Source organism: Amphiprion ocellaris, chromosome 16 (genome assembly GCF_022539595.1).
Source record: "Amphiprion ocellaris isolate individual 3 ecotype Okinawa chromosome 16, ASM2253959v1, whole genome shotgun sequence".
Lineage (NCBI taxonomy): Eukaryota > Metazoa > Chordata > Actinopteri > Pomacentridae > Amphiprion > Amphiprion ocellaris.
The window spans coordinates 33,503,961-33,524,618 of NC_072781.1; the positions used below are offsets into that span (position 1 = coordinate 33,503,961).

The 20,658-nt window shown below is 36.1% G+C and overlaps 1 protein-coding gene across 1 annotated transcript in view; it reads left to right on the plus strand.

The window, feature by feature from the left end:
* Positions 1-20,658, plus strand: part of cdh11 (cadherin 11, type 2, OB-cadherin (osteoblast)) — a 107,353-nt gene that overhangs the window by 64,460 nt on the left and 22,235 nt on the right. The window contains exons 3-7 of the mRNA XM_023263846.3: positions 10,978-11,276; positions 12,332-12,471; positions 14,715-15,009; positions 16,049-16,168; positions 17,257-17,424. Coding sequence (XP_023119614.1) covers positions 11,126-11,276; positions 12,332-12,471; positions 14,715-15,009; positions 16,049-16,168; positions 17,257-17,424 — 874 coding nt within the window. The 5' untranslated portion in view covers positions 10,978-11,125. The remainder of the gene's footprint in view (positions 1-10,977; positions 11,277-12,331; positions 12,472-14,714; positions 15,010-16,048; positions 16,169-17,256; positions 17,425-20,658) is intronic.

Here is a 20,658-nt window from a genome sequence, read left to right on the forward strand (position 1 = left end):
ACAAACAAGAAATAAAATGACAAAAAAGAGACGCAAAACAACCAAAAAGACACAGAAAATGACACAAGAAATAAAATGACAAATAAGACACACAAAACAACAAAAATGAGACACAAAATGACACAAATGACACATAAAACATCATAAATGAGACACAAAAGAACAAAAAAGAAAGAAAAGGATCGAGATGTGACACAAAACAACAAAAACAAGACACAAAACTACAAAAAAACTGATGCCAAACAGCAAAAACAACGCAAAATGGCACAAGCAAGACATACAGTGCCATAGAGACACAAAAGGGCAAAAATGTGACACAAAACAACCAAAAAGACACACAAAACTACGCAAACAAAATGACAAAAACAATGCAAAGTGACACAAACGACATACAGTGCCATAAAGGAGACACAAAAGGACAAAAATGTTGCGTTCTGGAGCTGGAAAGTGGAGCTCCGAGAATAAATCTTGGTTCTGTTTTCTTTTTCCTCTTCCCTCCTCCTGGCCTCTTTCTGTCTTTTCTTTCTTTCCTTCTGCTGCTTTTCTTCACGTCTTTGTGGTCGTCTGTCGCTGCTCCGCCAACCTTTAAGAATCCAAAGCATTTTATTTTTCCTCTGGCCTCAAATCGAATCCAGACGCCCCCGTTTCCTGACCAGAACCCCCCAAACACACACCACACGAACCCAGGATCAGGATTCCTTACAACCACTCCTCTAACGTTCCTCTAACGTTCCTCTAACGTTCCTCTAACTCTGAATGTCTGTTTTTAGGATGCAGCTCAAACTCTTCCTCTTTAGTCTTTTTATCTCTCAGATTAAAAGCCATGAATCTCTCGTTGTCCTACATGAACTCAGCAGTTTGATTAAATATCTGTTTGAGACGTTTTCTGAATCAAACCTGTGATTATCTACGTTCATTTCATCCAGAAAGTCCCAGATTTATTGTAAAATAACTGTTGGTCACAGCTGAGTGAATTATAGTTTCATGACTGTGTAGAGAGGAGCAGGATTTTTTTTTGTTTTTTTTACAGAATCTGGTATTTTTTGGCAGGTTTTTTTAAATAGGTATGATTTTGGTGATACATTGTCATTTTAATTTTAATTTTCCCGACTGAAATACACAGTGAAGATGAGTTTCTGGCTGATAAATGGTGCAAGTCCCTGATTTCTTGTAAAATGATTGTTGGTCACAGCTGAGTGAATTATAACTGAGTGATTATACAAAGAAGTGCAGAATTTTTATTTTTTACAGAATCCAATTAGAGGAACCATTTGATTTTTGGCAATTTTTTAGAATAAGTGTGATTGTGGTGATATATTGTGATTTTAATTTTAATTTTCCTGACTCAAACGCACAGTATAATGTAAAGATGAGTTTCTGACTGATAAATGCAGTTCTGGTGATTTTATTCTTATTTTTCGACAGACTTTTCCTCTTTTCCTTTTGTTGTCTTTTTTCTTTTGATCTGTCAGATTAAAAGCTGCAGCCCAGTGTCATAAATCTCTTCTTCATGTTGGGTTTGTCTGACCGCAAGCTCTGATCTTCTGCAGCGGTTTGAGAAGAACTTCATCATTAAGCTTGTGTGGAAGTTTACACACGTTTATAAAAATAAAAGACAGCAGCAGAGTGAGAAAAGTCTGTTTCAGAAGTTTTCTGAAGCAAACCTGTGATGTTCAGCAGCAGCGTGTGATTATCGCTGTTCAATTCATCCCAAAACTCCCTGATTTATTGTAAAATAACTGTTGGTCACAGCTGAGTGAATCCTGGCTTCATGATTTTGCAGAAAAGTGCAGAATTTTTAGTTTTTTGCAGAATCATATTAGAGGAAATGTTGATTTTTTTTTTGGCAATTGTTTTAATGAGACAGGTTGAATAAATAAATTTGAGCAGCTCCGTACAGACGAGTAGTTTAAGGAAAGTTTTTAGGAAAGATCAGAGTTCTGAATCTCTGAACTCTGATCCTCCGCTGCTGTTTTTGAGCCGTGTGTTGACTCGGACACACATTTTAAAAATATAAAAAGACGAGCAGCGGTGTGAGAAACAGTCTGTCTGAGACATTTTTTGGAGCGAACCCGAGATGTTCTGCAGCATGCGTGTGATTATCGACGTTCCTGTTCTGTTTTTAGTCGCTTCTTAAAGCTGTAATTAAAGCATCATTCAGACTGGAAAGCTGTAATTTCTGCTGGACGCTGACAGAAAACCTAAAGAGGAAATAAAATACATGGAGGCAAACAGAAATAAAACACAGACAGAAGAAAAAGCTCAGTTATCGGTTCATTATTTCTACTGAAACTGAAACAGCTAAAAGGTGCAAAATCACAACAGACATGAAATTAAAACAAAAAGATGCAAAATCACCACAAAAAGATGCAAATCACAACAAAAAGATGCAAAATCACAACAAAAAGATGAAAATTCACAACAAACAGATGTGAAATTAAAACAAAAAGATGAAAATCACCAGAAAAAGATGCGAAAATCACAAAAGATGCGAAATCATAACAAAAAGATACAAAATCACAACAAATATGCAAAATCCCCACAAAAAAAATGCAAAATCACAACAAAAGATGCAAAATTACTACAAAAGATGCAAATTCATAACAAAAAGATGCAAAATCACCACAAAAAGATGCAAAATCACCACAGAAAGATGCAAAATCACCACAAAAAGATGCAAAATCACCACAGAAAGATGCAAAATCACCACAAAAAGATGCAAAATCACCACAGAAAGATGCAAAATCACCACAAAAGGGTGCAAAATCACCACAAAAAGGTGCAAAATAACCACAAAATGATGCAAAATCACCACAAAAAGGTGCAAAATCACCACAAAAAGGTGCAAAATAACCACAAACTGATGCAAAATCACCACAAAAAAGGTGAAATTACCACAAAAAGATGTAAATGTACCACAAAAAGACACAAAAGCACTACAAAGATGCAAATCACAACAGAAAGAAAATAAAAGTCAAAAGATGCAACTGCAAAAGAACAACTAGGGAACGCAACAGAACTGAAAAATAGACACAAAATGACCTCAAATAGACACAAACCAACACAAAATAGATACAAAATGAACATCCATACCTGCAAAAACTACAAAACCGAGAGAGAAAAAGTAAAAATTGCGCACAAAATTTGCACAAACACACCAAATATCAACGACACGATGCAGCAGAGACACAAAATGACCTTAGACAGACACAAACCAACACAAAAAATATGCAAAATGAACACTAACATGTGCAAAAACTCCCTAACAGACCTAACAAAGCAAAATACCGAGACAAATAGAAATAAAAAAGGACATGAAGGTACGGAGCAGCTCGATTATCTGTTAATTCAAGCCGCCGTTCTACAGAACTTTCACTCAGCTTCTGTTTAAGTTGTTTTTTTGTACATTTTCACATTTTTAATTCTACTTCTCTGTGGTTTTGGAGATGACTGGACATAATTAACTGTCCCTAATGTGGACTTGATGCACATAAAAACCAATCAGCAGCGGTTAGCGGGCTAATGGGAGCTAACGGAAGCTATCAGAAGCTAAAGGAAGCTAACGGAAGCTAATGTAAGCTGCTTTGTTTCGCTTCCAGCTTAACTTCAGCTCATCGTCTCTTTGTTTTACTGATTATTAGCTTGTTTTTTAATCATGTTTGCTGCTCTGGAAACAGATTTTTGTCTTTTATTGGAGGGCAGCGACTCACTTTATGGTTCCTGAAGTTCTCAAAGGCATTAATTCCAATAATTAATTTGTGTGAAACTGCATTTTACTGAATAAATGATGAATTATAAAGCGTAATAATGGGGCTCTTTGCTGGTTTTGTGACTAAAAACACAGATTTCTGGTGTCACGGTTTCTTCAAATGCTTCCTAAATGCTGCTAAAATCAACCTCTGTCTCATTTCCAACCAAAAAAAACCCCCAAAAAAACAGAAGCTCTGATTGCACGTAATTTAGCACAAATTGCAAGATTTCCATACAAATTAGTTCGATGCTCGGTAAATGAGGACGCTAATCAGAACGAGCGAAACAAAAATAGACACGAAGCTGAGTTTATTTTAGAGCCGTGGAGCTTTTGAACGGAATAATCCGACAGCGTGAGAGAATTAGTTTCCAAACACGACAATAGCCGAGCTAATTAGCCGCTAGTTAGCTCAGCGCTACGAATAGGGAAGCGTCTGTTTGTCCTCTTTGTTATCGGCTTTGTTCCTCTCTGGAAATTAACACGTTTGTTGAACCAACAGCAGCAGTTTCTGGGTGTTTTTATCTCGTTTTTCCTCACTGTGTCTCATTTTTTACTACAATCTAAAGTCCTGCAACTCTGTGGAAACAGAATAACATGAAGAAGGAGAGAGAATGAAGAAATGTCTGCGTTACAACAGCAGAAATCATTAAAAATGAGGACAAAAAGGTGAATTTCAGACAGAAAGAAAAACTAGACGATGCAACAACACAGCACAGACACAAAATGACCTCAAAGAGACGATAACCGACAGAAAATAAATGCAAAGTGAACATTAACACATACAAAAACTACCTGACTGAGAGAAAACTGCAAAAAAAATGAGATAGAACCAATAAAATGGAACAAATGAACATAAATGCACATGAAAAGCCCCAAAAAGATGCAAAATATCAACAATAACATGCAAAAAGACAGTAAAAGATCGAAAGTCCTGCAACTTCATGGAAAAAGAACAGCATGAAGAAGGAGAGAGAACTCAGATGTCTTTTTTGTGCAGAATGATGCAGTTAAAATGACAGAAATCCTTTAAGAAAAAGGTCAGTTTCCTTGTAAAATTACCACAAAGCAACACAAAATGACCTGAAAGTGACACAAACCAACACTGAAGAAATGCATATATATATATATGTATATATATATGTATATATATGTATATATATATACATATATATACATATATATATATATATATATATATATATATATATATATATATATATATATATATACACACATATATATACATATATATATATATATATATATATATATATATATATATGTATATTTATGTATATATATATATATATATATATATATATATATATATATATATATATATATATATATATATATGTATATATATGTATATATATGTGTATATATATATATATATATATATATATATATATATATATATATATATATATATATATATATATATATATATATATATATATAGTCCAGATTTAATGTGACAGACTGGAACCTTTTCTGTTTCTTCCTGTTTTCTTGTATGTATTTATCAGATTAAACGTCTGCATGTGGAGCAGTGAATCGCCTCTTCTAAGAACCAGAAATAAAACTAAAGAGAGAAAAGATTCCACAGAAATAAACTAAAGACAGAAAAGATTCCACAGCTCTGCAGGGATTTGTTCCTGAGAGGAGTGGATTTTTACAGCATTTTAAACCTCCTGTGGCCCGTTTCCTCGTCCTGCAGCACATCTGGATGAGTTCAGGGACAGAAGTTTGTCTTTTTGCATCTTGTCGGAGATAATTAGTGTCTCTTTGTGGTCATTTGCTGTGTTGCTGCATTGTGTAATTGTCCAGATTGCAGTGAAAATGAACCACAGTGAGTAAAAACGAGACTTTATTAAACAGAACTTCCCTAAAAAGATCCTTTCCAGCACTGCGGCGGCTTTAAACCTGTCTCAGGTTTCTGGTGGTCCGTCCGTCCCTCTTTCTTTGTTCGCTGTTTCTCTGGACTCGGTTTTCATTTTGTTCTCAACTCGCTGAGCCAAACCTCCAGCAGCCATTAAAATCACATTGGAAAATGCCGGGGAAGTGTATATATATTTATATATTTATGGAGAGAGAGAGAGGAGAGAGACTGACTTGACCCCACTTCTCTGGGCTCTGGCTGCTCAGACTTTCCCTCCCTGTGTTCTCTGGGGGTCGGCAGTAATAAAGGTGATTCATTCATGGATGAATGTGATATATATCCTGCTGCTGGGAGGCTGCATGCTTCTCTCTCCACATCTCCTCCTGTCAGGAGCTGAAGGCAAACTATCGCCTCGCTGTACCTCCGGAGAACACGAGTAATAACAGGAGTAATAACAGGAGTAATAACAGGAGTAATAACACGAGTAATAACACGAGTAATAATACGAGTAATAACACGAGTAATAACACGAGTAATAATACGAGCAGTTACACAGACAGAAAGAGTATTTGTTCTACTCCATCCTTGTGCAGCTTCTTCTTTTCACGCTGAAAAGGCCTGAACACAAATGGGTTTGTTATGACTGTAAAAGCCACAAAATATCCTCAATCATCTTTAGATTCATCTCCAGAACAAAAACTTTATGGAAACAGAAGAACCACGACTAGAAGGAGAGAAAACTCAAGGATGTGTTCGGTGCAGAAAGACTCACTTAGAATGAGGGAAATCAGCAAAAAAGACAAGAAAAAAGCTGAATTTCTTTGTAAAACTACAGTAAAGAGGCATAAAAGAACAACTAGACGATGCAACAACACAGCAAAGAGACACAAAATGACCTGAAAGTGACGAAAACAACACAGAATAGATGCAAAATGAACACGAACACATAGAAAAACTACTTACCTAAGACAGAACCAACAAAAAAGGAGACAAATGAGCAAACAGTCACCACAAAGAGACACTAAATATCAACTACAAGATGCAAAAAGACAGTAAAACATATAAAATCATGCAGCTCAGGACAGAAATCAGGAAAAAAAGTTGCATTTTTTTCTGTAAAACTGCCACAAAGAACCACAAAAACACTTGAGTGATGGAAACAATACAAAATAGATAAATAAAAATGAACAAACACACATGCAAAAACTACCTAAAAGAGATAGAAACAACAAAATCAAACAACAAAGTGATCAAAAATACACACAAAATGGCCACAAGAGGCACTAAATGTCAACTACAATATGCAAAGAGACAGTAAAGGATCTGATTTATTTGTAAAACTACAGTAAAGAGGCACAACAAAACAACTGGACGATGGAAAGAGACACAAAATGACCTGAAAGAGACGAAAACCAAGACAGAATAGATGCCAAATGAACATTAACACCTGCAAAAACTACCTGATTGAGACAGAAAGAGAGAAATTATCAAAAATACACACAAAATGACCACAACAACACACCAAAAATCTACTACAAGATGCAAACAGACATTAACATATATGAAGTCCTGCACCTCAGGACAGAAAGCAGAGAAAAAGTGGGATTTTTTGGTAAAACTACCACAAAGAGACACAAGAGACTTTAAAAGTGACACAAACCAACACAGAAATAGACGTAAATCATTTTTAGTCATGCATAAACTACGTAACTGAAAGAGACACAACGTGGTGCAAAGTAAAGGAGGACAATTAAAGAACGTCGGCAATCAGCAAATATCAGAAAATGACCAAATCCTGAGCAGAAGACTCAGTTACAGGAGAAACTTAGTGTTGTGTGTCTGTAAACGGACCGACACAGAGCAGAAACTATCGCATCGTGAAGAGAGATTCACTGAATCTGACGTAAACTGTAATAAAGACAGAAATGAGGAGCGCTGTGGAGAAAATACTAAAAGCAGCAGAGGCGAGAACTCACTGAGCGCTTTAAAAGGCATCAAAATGACACCAGAAACTGCAAAAAATACAGAAAGAATAGTCTGATTTTAAACTTTCCCACAGCCCTTGAACTACTCATCTATGAGGTTCCATTAAAGCTGTGATATTTCATCCAAACCTCTTTATTCTGCATGTCTTGTTTTTTTAAAAAAACATTTGCTCAAACAAGATTCTGTAAAACCCAAAAAATTGTGTGATCCTCGTTGCAGCAGTGAAGTTATCAATGACTCAGCTGCAAACCAAACAAGATAAAAATTCTGAAACTCTTTGGATGAAAACGTGCAGCAGGTTGGCTGCCTGACAGATGTTCCTCCACATTTTTAGGTTCTAAAGCCAATAAACGAATCCTCTGAACTACAAAATTTGCCAAACTTTTACCATTTATCAGTCAGAAACTGGAAAAAACTGAAAACCAAAAAAAAAACCCAAAAGAATAGTCAGATTTTAAATATTTTTTTTAATTTTAAAATTACCGTTTCTCAGCCAGAAACTGTAGAAAAAACTAAATGATAGTCAGATTTTTCACTTTCCCACAGTCCTTGAACTACTCATATTTCATCCAAATCTCTTTACATATCTTGTTAAAAAAAAATTCTCAAAAATGAACTGTTTGATTGAAGAAATTTCTGTAAAAACCCAAAAATTCCGTGATCTTAGTTGCAGCGGTGAAGTTATCAGAGACTCAGCTGCAACCAACAGTCATGTAAGAATAATTAAGAGACTTTTGGATGAACTGCAGGTTGTGTTTCTCTAAAATAGAAGATGTTGATTTAATGGGAATACAGGAGTCCAAAAACAAAAAAAAATTATTAAATTTACTCTTATTATTTCTAGTAACCAGGTTATCCCCTTTGTTAGGAAAGACATGCAGCCATTGCACTAATTATTTTGGGATTTGATGTTAATGATGTCTTAATATCAGAAAATTTCCCTCAACGCTCCACCGTTTGTTTTAAACAGAAGCAGACTAAAGCACAGATTCAGCTGTAAAAAGAATAAAACAATTAGAAACTTCGCTAATGGTTAAAGTTAAATGTCCGCTAAATTATCCAAATCCACATTTTATTTAATTTTTAATTAAAAAATGTCTCCTTTGAAGACAGATGTGTGTTAAAAATAGTGGATAAATGTGCCGTTAAACAGCCAGATGTTGTGTTTCTGGTGAGAATGACTCCCCGGTGATCCGGACTTTATCCTCCGTCTGGAATAACGCCGTGGCTTCAGATCATCTGCTGTGATTCATGGTTTAAAATCAGCTCCTCTACAATCACTACCAGGAATAAATAAGCAGCGACGCTCATCTCAGCGGCTTTAAATATCTCAGGTTTGCATGTGACTCTGAGAGTGTGATTCATATTCAACACGTAAAGTCCTGCATCGCTATGGAAACAGAACAGCTGTGAAAAATCAGGAGATTTGTGAAACTACCACAAAGAGACACAAAGGGAAAAATAGACGATGCAACAACACAGCAAAGACCAGACGTGTGATCACAGAAAGCCTTTAGTTTGGGTGATTTCTGCCAAAATGTGAAGATTTTAAAGTTAGATTTGGTTCATTTTCACATGATAGTCAGTCTCAGATTTTTTGTGGCATGACTGTTGGTCTCAGCTGAGTGATTTAAAGCTTCACAGCTGCTCGGATCACTGCAGAATTTTTTGCATTTTACAGAATCTGATTCCTGTAAACAGTTGATTTTTGGACAAACTTTCCACTGAAACATGTACGATGAAGGGATTTGGATGAAATATTACAGGTTTAGAGCTTCGTTTTCCAGCAGAACGGTGCTTCAGCTGAAGTTTCGCAGTTTCTGGCTGGAAAATTACTGTAGATTATTGATTTTCTTTTTGTTTTTAGAGATACCAGATCTTTCAAACTCATTCACGGGTTTTGGATTCACAGAGTTTATTTGTGTAGTTTAGAAACTGAATCTCGTGTGTTTTCAGCTGAAAAGTCCTGAATATTTCTGCTGTGACTGTTGATCGCAGCTGAGTCACTGATGTTTTTAAAGCTGCACAAAAAATTCACAATTTTTAGTTTTTTACAGAACCTGGTTAGAACAGATGGTTTATTTATGGGGATTTTTTTTAAATGAGACATAGAATACAGTAATTTTGATTGACTGTCACAATGGTTTCCAAAAGAACGGCACAGAGGAGTAGTTTAAGGACCTTCAGGAAGTTAGTAATCAGAGAGTTCTTTGTGTTTTTTACAATTTCTGGTTGAAATCTTTTAAAGATAAAATGCCTATGAAACCCACTCATGGGTTTTGGGATTTAGACAGTTTATTTGTAGACTTTAGAAACTAGAGGTCGACCGATATGGGATTTTCAAAGGCCGATGCCGATACCAATTTTTAAAAAAATTTTCGCCCGATATCTAAAGCCGATTGTAGAAGCCGAATTTTAAGGCCGATATCCTTTTTTTCTTAAAGCACATCGATTACAAAAGGCAATTTAAACACTAAAAGTATATACATGTATATATTACAAATTAAATACACTAGTAGAATTCTAACATTTATTGAACACAAAAAGTGAAAAAGTACAATAACATAAAAAAAATACTTAAAGTTTACAAAAAATACAAATAAAATGTAACCTGAAAGTGGTTAGGGTTAGGCTTGTTGTTGCCTGGCTCACTCGCTCCCCTCATGCTCCGCTCTCTGAGTGCCGGGGGTCCTTCTAAGGGAAAAGCGGTCGCGGCAGCTGCCCGTACGGGTGCCTGATCACAAATCGGCTTTTTATTTGTAAATATCGGCCGATGGCCGATATTGAAAAAAGTCCATATATCGGCCCAAAATATCGGCCAGCCGATATATCGGTCTACCTCTATTAGAAACTGAAACCTCATGTGATTTCTGCCAGGAAACCAAACTATATTTAGGTTTCAGATTTAAAAGTCCCAGAATTTTTCTGACCTTACTGCTGATCACAGCTGAGTCACTGAGGACTTCAGGGCTGCATTAAAGAGTGAAGAATTTTTAGTTTTTGATAGAACCTGGTTAGAACAGACAGTTTATTTATGGTGAATTTTTAAATGAGACACGTAGAATAAAGTGATTTTGATAAAATACCACGATTTTCCGAAATGAATGACATAGACGAGTAGTTCATGGACCTTCAGGAAGTTCATAGTCAGATGATTCTTTATGTTTTTCCAGTTTCTGGCCCATAAATTACATACATTTTGTCATTTTAAAAAAGATATAATGCCTTTTAAACCCACCAGTTAAGAGGAGCGTTAAGAAACTGATTTTTAAATTTTTTAATCTTTGAACTGGAGCAACATCTTCATGGTTTTCACACCACTAACCGAGTTTTCCTTCTGTGTTTTCTGCTGTTTCAGGCTCTCTGATTGGCTGAAAACACCTGAGAGGGAAGCAGAGCTGCAGCGACGGCGGCTGGTGATGAGAATCAGGCAGTAGCAGTTGGTCAGCTCGTTTGGTAGAAACCAGAGAGGCAGAGAGAGGAACCAGGACTGAAGTTTGGGCGGGATGGTGGCGGTGAAGCTGCAGGGCCTCGGGATGATCCGGGCCTTCCTGCTGCTGCTGCTGCTGGGAATGTCGGCTCTCTGCAGCGGAGCGACGGGAACCCGGAGAGCAAACACTTCTCTGGACCAGAGAGGCCACAGACACAAACACCCAGGTAGGAAACAGCTGCAGCACCTGGGCCGTCCACCTGGAGGCCACCTGAGGGTTTCTACCTGTCTGGTTACCGTCTTTACTTCACTGTGGTCTGAATTTTTACTGCCGTTTATCATCTTAGCCCTCGTCTCGTCCTGCGGGTCAAACTGACCCGTTTTAAAGTTCGAAAATGTGGGAAAAAAATATTTTCGCAGTGAAACTTCTGATGTCCACATTTTCTACATTTTTGGGAAATCTTTGACCATTTTTTGGTGGAAAAAAGAAATGTTAAAAATGTTGCTTAAGAACATTCACACAAAAAATCTACCAAAATCCAGTGAATTTCACTGGATTTTGGTTGATTTTTATGTGAATGTTCTTAAAGAAAATATCAAAAGTTTTACTGATATATATGGAATCACTTTAGATGTTTTTAGGATTTTTTTGGAAGATTTTTACTAATTTTTTGAAAATATTCACAGAAATTTTCTTGCCAAATTTTGGGGATTTTTTAAAATAAAAGTTTTAAGGGAAACTTTTAAGGAATTATTGGAATTTTCTTCCTGAAGTTTTTGCAAATTTTCAGAATTTTGGGGAATTTTTTTGCAGGTTTAAGAAGGTTGAAAATCTGATGATTTTTTCTGCCTTTACAGCTTTTAGCTCTAATAAATGTTGTAATATTAGTGTTTGTTTTAAAGATAACATGCCTTTCAGCTTTTACCTGCACAAACGTTCCATTTGCAGACTGAAACCTGAACATTTTCTCCTCTCTTCCTCCAAACATCTTCCAGATCTTCAGTGTTTTTCCGTGCTGTTTGGTGATAAACGGTCTTCTAGGTTTACTTACACATTGATTTTTCCAGGTCCACGTGTTGGATCCCTGCAGCTGCTCTGAGGTTGAACGTTTGGCTCAGAAAACTCCTGGTAGCTCCGTCTGTTCTTCACACCATCCTCCCACGTTTCCTCAGATCTCAGCCAGAGACTCAGGAACGTTCCTCAGCGTTCAGCAGCTGCAGTCTGCAGGAACAAACATCCGGAGGTGAACCTGAAGATGTTTGTTCTTTGTGTCTTCTTCAGGTCACCTGTCGCTGCACCGACACCGGCAGCATTCAGGGAAGGAAGGCCAGGTGCTGCACCGCTCCAAGCGAGGCTGGGTCTGGAACCAGTTCTTCGTCATCGAGGAGTACACGGGACCAGACCCGGTGCTGGTGGGCAGGGTGAGTTTAACTGGTAGAACTGGTTTCACTGGTCCTTAAAGGACTTCAGGTCATTTTATGATTTGTCTTGTTTTCTGTCGTTTTGTGTTGCATTTTTGTCATTTTCTGTCTTATTTTTCTTGTTTTCTGTCTTGTTTTGGACATTTTATGTCTTGTATTTGTCATTCTCTTCTTGGTTTTGTTGTTTTGTGTTTCATTTCTGTCATATTGTGTCTTCTTTCTGTCGCTTTCTGTCTTGTTTTGGTCATTTTCTGTTTAATTTCTGTCGTTTTCTGTCTCGTTTTTGTCATTTTCTGTTTAATTTCTGTCGTTTTCTGTCTCCTTTTTGTCATTTTCTATCGTTTCTGTCATTTTCCATCTTGTCTTTGTCGTTAGTTTATTCCCTATTATTGATGAATAGGAGCAGAAAACTGGAAACGAGAAGGTTGATTTTTCAAACATTCAGAAGCCTGAACGTCCTCCAGGTCTGGAATGATCCAATTAAGGTCCTGCTGGTTTACGAGGTGACAGCAGACGGGATTTAAATGCAGTTGTTCCGTTTATCAGGCGTCCAGAGAGCGATAGCAGCTGAGGTCACGGTTCTGTTCAGGGGTGGATATGATTGGTGGATCCATCAGTCAGAACGCCGTCGTATTTCAGCGCCGCCACCGTAGAGGAACAACAACAGTTTAATTGGATGTTGAACACTCGTTTAAATCTCCTTTTTATTTGTGTTTTCACGTTGAACACGAAGCAGCAGCTCGTCCGTCTCCACCTTTCAGACCATTTCACCCTCCAAACCCATTTAACTGTTTCTGGGCCGTTCCTTTATGGCTCCCGTCACATTTTTCCTCCCAGCTGCTCATTTTTCACTGGAATAAAAAGCCCTCCAGCTAAAAAAAACTGAACAGTATAAAATGAAATGAAGCTGAATTTCTGTCATTATTTATATTTAAAATAATTGCATCACCATGTCCATTTTTTTAAAATCCCACATTTGTTAGCAACGCTGAAAAAATAACATCAGCTCTGCAGATTATAGATATTTAACTATTAATATTTTTATATTTTGATTTTCTACTTTCGATAAGTTCAAAACAAGATGATTTTTTTAGTTTTTACAGTTTCTGGCTGATAAATTACTGAAGATTGCTATTTTTTTGTCTTTCAAACCCATTCACAGATTTTGGGGTTCAAAGAGTTTATTTGTGGAGTTGAAAAACTGAGCCTCGTGTGTTTTCAGCTGAAAACTGTGAATTTTTCTGATCTTACTGTTGATCACAGCTGAGTCACTGAGGACTTCTCATCTGTACCAAGGAGCTCAGAATTTTTTGTTTTTTACAGAATCTGGTTAGAACAGATGGTTTGTTTATGGGGAATTTTTAAATGAGACGTAGAATAAAAGGATTTTGATCAATTTTAACCCAATTTTTAAGTTCAATTCCTTCCCAAATGAACAGCACAGATGAGTAGTTCAAGGACCTCCAGAAAGTTCAAAATCTGATGATTCTTTTTTATTTTTATATATATATATATATATATATATATATATATATATATATATATATATATATATATATATATATATATATATATATATATATATATAGTTTCTGGCTGATAAATGACGTAAATTTGCAGAATTTTTAAAAAGATAAATTGCCTTTCAAACCCACTTGCAGGTTTTGGGGTTCAGAAAGTTAAGAAAAAAATCCTGTGATACCAGCAGGGCGGCCAAATTGTTGTATGTTTTCCACTGAAAAGTTCCAGAATTTTTCTATTCCTACTGTTGATCCCAGCCGAGTCACTGATGTTTTTAAAGCTGCACCAAAGAGCTCAGAATTTTTAGTTTTTGACAGAATCTAGTTAGAACCGATGGTTTATTTATGGTGGATTTTTAAATTAGACATTTAGAATAAAAGGATTTTGACCTCAGTTTTAAACTCAGCAATTTCCTCAAAGAATGTCGCAGACGAGTAGTTCAAGGACCTTCAGGAAGTTCTAAATCAGAAGATTCTTTGTGTTTTTAAAGTTTCTGGCTGAAAAATTCTGTACATTTGCAGATCTTTTAAAGATCCCAGCAGGTTTTGGGGTCAAAGCGTTCATTTCTAGACTTTATAAACCTGAAGTTGTGTCTGCCAGGAAGCCAAACTTCTGTTTTATAGTTTTCCTGTCGGTAAAACCACCAGACTGGTTCTGTTTCTCTGTCAGTTCCTAAAACTCTGCGCCTCTGACTGTGTTTTCTGTCTCTTTTGTCTCCTCAGCTCCACTCGGACGTGGACCTGGGCGACGGTAACATCAAATACATCCTCTCCGGAGAAGGCGCTGGAACCATCTTTGTGATCGACGATAAGACGGGGAACATCCACGCCACCAAGACGCTGGACCGCGAGGAGCAGGCCCAGTACACCCTGACAGCGCAGGCCGTGGCCAGAGACACCAACAAGCCTCTGGAGCCGCCGTCAGAGTTCATCGTCAAGGTTCAGGACATCAACGACAATCCTCCAGAGTTCCTGCACGGACCGTACTACGCCAGGGTGCCCGAGATGTCCAACGTCGGTGAGTAGGAGGAGCTCGGAGCCTTTTAAATCACCGTGGGTCAGTTTAAAGTCCTGCAGCTCTGAGGAACCAGAACAACATGGAGAAGGAGAAAGAATGATAAAACACCGTGTTAAAATATGTATTAAAAAAAATTGTTGAATAAAACAACAGAAAAAAACATTTAAAAAATGACAAACAAAAAAACATCCAAAAAAAATCAGTGATGAAACGTAGAGAAATAATAGAAATATTTTTGGAGTTCAGCCTCTGAGGAGCAAATCTGATTATTTATTATATTAATACAACAAATATAAACAACTATTATTATATTATTTAATATCTATTCTAGTTTCTTACAATTTTTTTAATGTATTTTTTCATTTCTTATATTTTTTTAACAGATTTTCAGTTTTTTATATTTTTTTGTTTTTTAAAAAGCATTTTTTTCACGTTTTATTTTATAATATATAATGTTTTTATATATATATATATATATATGTTTATGTATATATGTATGTATATATATATATATATATATATATATATATATATATATATATATATATATATATATATATATGTGTGTGTGTAATTTTAAAATAATTTTAAAATATGTAAAAAAAAAAACGAAAAATGATGCTGGAAAAAAACAACAGAAAAAGCATTTTAAAAATAACAAACAAAAAAACATTTTAAAAAAACATCACTGATGGAAAATATCGGTGATGAAACGTAGAGAAATGACAGAAATATTTTTGGAGTTTGGCCTCTGAGGAGCAGCTCAGACGCTGGTTTATCTAGATTATGCTTTATTGGTCATTGCACACTTTCATACACAATGAAATTTCATTTGAGCTGCCCTGCCAGTAACAGCTCAGGCTGCTGCAGTGCTGCACGGCACCTTTCTTGAGGAAAAAAGAAAAAGGTTGGGATCTGGGTAGGGAGAGCAGAGGGTAAATGAATCCGACATCCTGCAGGTGACTCCTGGTTTATTCTACTTCCTGTCTGCAGGTACGTCGGTCATGCAGGTGACTTTATTTCTACTTCCTGTCTGCAGGTACGTCGGTCATGCAGGTGACAGCGACGGACGCTGACGATCCAACGTACGGAAACAGCGCCCGGCTGGTTTACAGCATCCTGCAGGGACAACCCTACTTCTCTGTGGAGCCTCAGACAGGTGACAAGACAAAGTTTACTCATTAATACTGAATATATATTTAAATATTCTGGGAAAAACTATCAATAAAATGATTTTTTTTAGGCGTGAACCTGTAGCTTTGCACAGACATTTTGTGTATTTTTCAGATCTTTAATGCTAAAAAAGTTGTTTGTCTATAAAGTTAACAGACTTCAATTGGAAAAACAGGAGAACATTTAAATTTATATTGCAAAGATAAACTGTTAATTTCTTCTTCTTGAATATTTGACAGATCTTTAATATACAACTACCAGATTTACCAATTAATCAAGTATAAAACCCATTTTTACAGCTAACTTTACATTAAAATCCTGCATATTTTACATTAGACACAAATTCAGTCATATATTTTTGCAATATATTTATATTTTTGCATATTTCAACAAGTGCATGACAAATCTTTGACAAAAAAGGAAAGATTCTGTAATCTTACAGTTTTTTAACAGTAAAAACGATGAAAAACGTGATTTTTTTTCTGTAATTTTGTGCTCTGATGTCATTGGAAACTTGACAACTGCATTTTCGGGTTTCACTTTAGGTCAAAAAGATCGATGGAAACGGTTTCATTTAGTGTTTTTGTGGAGCCCAAACGTGATTTTTGTAGAAACTTTACAGCTAGGAGGAGGAGGAGGAGGAAGAGGTGGAGGAAGAGGTGGAGGAGGAAGAGTAGGATGAAGAGGAGGCAGTAAATCTGCTAATCAAACCAGCGTGGTGTTTTTGACCGGCTCAGATCCACAGCTCACATTTCTAATTGGTTTGGAGATTATCAGCTTTTCATGCTGTCACACACACGTGCACGCTCACACACACGTGCACGCTCCTGACAGCAGTGGCAGAAAGAGCGTCGGACTGAGAGGCGAGTGATGAATTGAAGAGAAAGAACAGATTAGTGGAGCCAGAAATAGATCAGAATAAGACTTCTTCTTCTTCTTCTTCTTCTTCTTTATCTGATGTTTGATCTGCAGCTTCTCCTCCTGTTTTCTGTAAAATGAACCAAAGAGCCACCAGAGGCAGGAACACGCTGGAATGTGTGCTTTAAACACTGTAAATGTGTGTTTTTCTCTCAGGCATCATCAGAACCGCTCTGCCCAACATGGACCGAGAGGCCCGGCAGGAGTACGACGTGGTGATCCAGGCCAAGGACATGGGAGGACACATGGGGGGTCTGTCTGGGACCACCGAGGTCAAAATAACGCTGACCGACGTCAACGACAACCCGCCCAAGTTCCCTCAGAGTGAGTCCACAATAAACCAGGCTGGGGTATTCATGAAAGTCTGCAGCTCTCTGTTCTTCTCTGCTGCGGATCAAAATCACCTCAATAATTCTGTTTCTACAACAGAACAATGTTTACGTCCCTACAGGAGGAGCACAAGAAGAAGTCTGGTCTGAGGAGTAAATCTGATTATTTATTGTATTGATACATAAAATATAAAAATGTTTATTTTTATATATTAAAATAATAACTATTATTATTATGTTATTTACATATCTGTTCCAGTTTCTTACATTTTTTTAATTTTTTTTTTTTTTTTTTTTACATTTCTTACATATTTTTCTGTTTTTTTATTCAAATTTTTGTAATTTTTTTTTACATATTTCTCTATTTTTTTACACTTTTCTCATTTTTAAAAAAAAGGGTTAGGGTTAGATTTTTTCAATTCAATCAAAAAAAATTTCAATTTTTTCCCCCTTTTTGTTTTCATTAGTTTTTTTTAAATTGTTCTTTTTTAACATATTTTTCTGTTTTTAAGAAAAAACATTTTTAAAGTATTTTTTTTACATTTTTTGTTTAGTTTTTTTAAAAATATTTTTCTGTTTTTACAATTTTTTCAGTTTTTTAGAGAAAGCATTTTTTTCATTTTTAAATTTTTTTTATTTAATTTTTTTTAACATATTTTTTAATTTTTTTGATAGATTCTTGCAGGGTTCTTTTTTATATTTATTTACATTTTTTATATTTATAAATACATAAAAGAATAAATCTGGTCTTAAAGGTTGCTTTCAGGTTATTTAGGGCAAAATAATATAACCCTAAATAAATAGTTTTCAGCTGAAAAATCTGAACATAAAAACGTGATATATAATGAAACTCATTTTTCACTCGTCTTATTCTTAAAATTCTGGAGCCCAAACATTATTTTTGTAGAAACCTTAAAGCTAATTTACAGCTAATACGCTTTGAAATCTGTTTATTTATGACAGATCGTGCAGAATATTAATCGTACCACAGATTCTCCTCATATCTTAGGAGGATTATTCTTTAGTTTTTCTCCAGATTCTCGTTTCTCTACATTCATTTTGAGAATTCTGCAGCCAGAGAGCAAAGACAGAAGCTGCAGGTTGAACAGCAGCAGCACAGATGATTTTTACCTCAGAGTGTTTCCTTCTTCCTCCTCTTCCTCCTTCTGGTTCGTCTTCCCTCTGGTGGATCTGAGTGCAGGAAACTGCTGGCAGAGCTTCAGCTCAGGATCAGGATTTAGAGGAGCTGAATAGAGACAGGAGAGAAAGACTGAAAGGTTCTGCCAGAACTGTCCCTTCTGTTCCAGCTGACAGAGTCCTGTAGAGTCCTGTAGAGTCCTGTAGAGTCCTGTAGAGTCCTGTAGAGTCCTGTAGAGGTCTGCAGAGTCCTGTAGAGTCCTGTAGAGGTCTGCAGAGTCCTGTAGAGTCCTGTAGAGGTCTGCAGAGTCCTGTAGAGTCCTGTAGAGGTCTGTAGAGTCCTGCAGAGTCCTGTAGAGTCCTGTAGAGGTCTGTAGAGTCCTGCAGAGTCCTGTAGAGTCATGCAGAGTCCTGCAGAGTCCCAGAGAAACGTCTCCTTTCAGGATGAATAGTTCAGAGTTCGGTGGATAAAAGACACAAGAAAAACTGTTCTGAGTAGTCAATTTGGATTTTGTTTCCAAAACAACAGGAAATTTTACAAGTTTTTCAGTGGGTTAAACTCCAGGTTGGTTTAAAGACTCTAATAAAGACGTTTCTAACCTCCAGCCTCCTTCTGCTCTGAATTCTAATGTGGACGTTAAAACACAACGTTTTATGAGGAAACGTTGAACATCCATCCTGAACAACGAGCTGATTTAACATCACGACAAACAGCAGAAATAATGAAAGAAAGGTGGAGGAAACGTCTCCAGATGGTGAGAACCAGGATGGATATTATTTACTCAGGAGGAGAAACATGGAAACGAGAGCAGCCATACAGGAAAATAATTATGAAACTGTTGAAAAATGAAATAAAATAGCAGAAAAATAATAAAACTGTAGAACAATGAAATATCAACAGCAGAAAAATAATAAAACAGCAGAAAAATATAACAGCAAGATCAAATTAAATCAAGAACAATAAATAATTTATAATAATAATTAAAATTAAAACTAAACCAAATCAAGCCTTAAAATTATAACATTCAGTGCAAATCACTTTAATTAATTGAAATTTTCCCAAAAAGTGAAAAGCATAAAATTCCTTTCTCCTTTTTTTTTGGTACAACTTTATTCTACATTTCATTTAAAAATTTAAGAATAAATTTAAAAATAAATACTTTTCTAGTTTCCATCAGTTTTTTTCCACATTAATTTGAAAAGACTAAAAAACAAACAAACAAAATGTCTAATATCAGAATTAATCAATTTAAATATTTCATTCAAATCTGCAGCCCGACAACTGATGTATTTTTTTACAACCAAATCTTCTTTTTCAGTATTTTATTTCCATTTTTCTGTGACCATGTGGAGTCTGCAGGTCAACAAACTCTGTGTCTCTTTTAAATAAACTTTAAATAAACGCCAATAAGACTTAAATCATAGTAAATAATGTTCTATCAGAAAGATTTATTGACAGAAAATGAGTGAAAAGTTGCAGCCTGATGAGTTAATTCAACTTAAAAAAAACAAATAAATGCAGAAATAATATAATCTGGTTCTTTATGCTTATTATCTTATTGTAAACTACATTTTTTGCAGTAAAATCACAGCCAGTAGCTTTAAAATCTTAATATTAACAAACAAAAACATTAGAAGCTGCTTCAACTTCCAGCACAGCTGAGGTTTAGTTTGGATGTTTTTAATGTTTCTGACCACAAACCCAGAGCTGTAAATCTCACCGACGTCTCAGATCTGTTTCAATTTACTACATTTATTACATTTATTCTCATTACGGCTCATCAGAGGGAAACAAGGCGTTACTGTGACGTTTATGAGCCTCTTCACTGGTGTTTAGATCCAACGTTTCTGAGCTTCACAGCCTGGATGAGTCCATGTGGGAGGAATGAGGGCGGCCAGCCACCAATCAGCTCAGATCTGAGTCTTTATTCTGAGATCTGACGACATAAACGTGATTTCAGCTGCAGTCAGAACGGAGCTGCAGCAGCCGGACGAGTTAAGCTACTTAGGGAAATCCAGGAATGAAGGACGGGAGGAGAAATGCAAGAAAAAAGGCCAAAGAGGAGGTTTTATCCAGAGGAGGAGGAGAAGT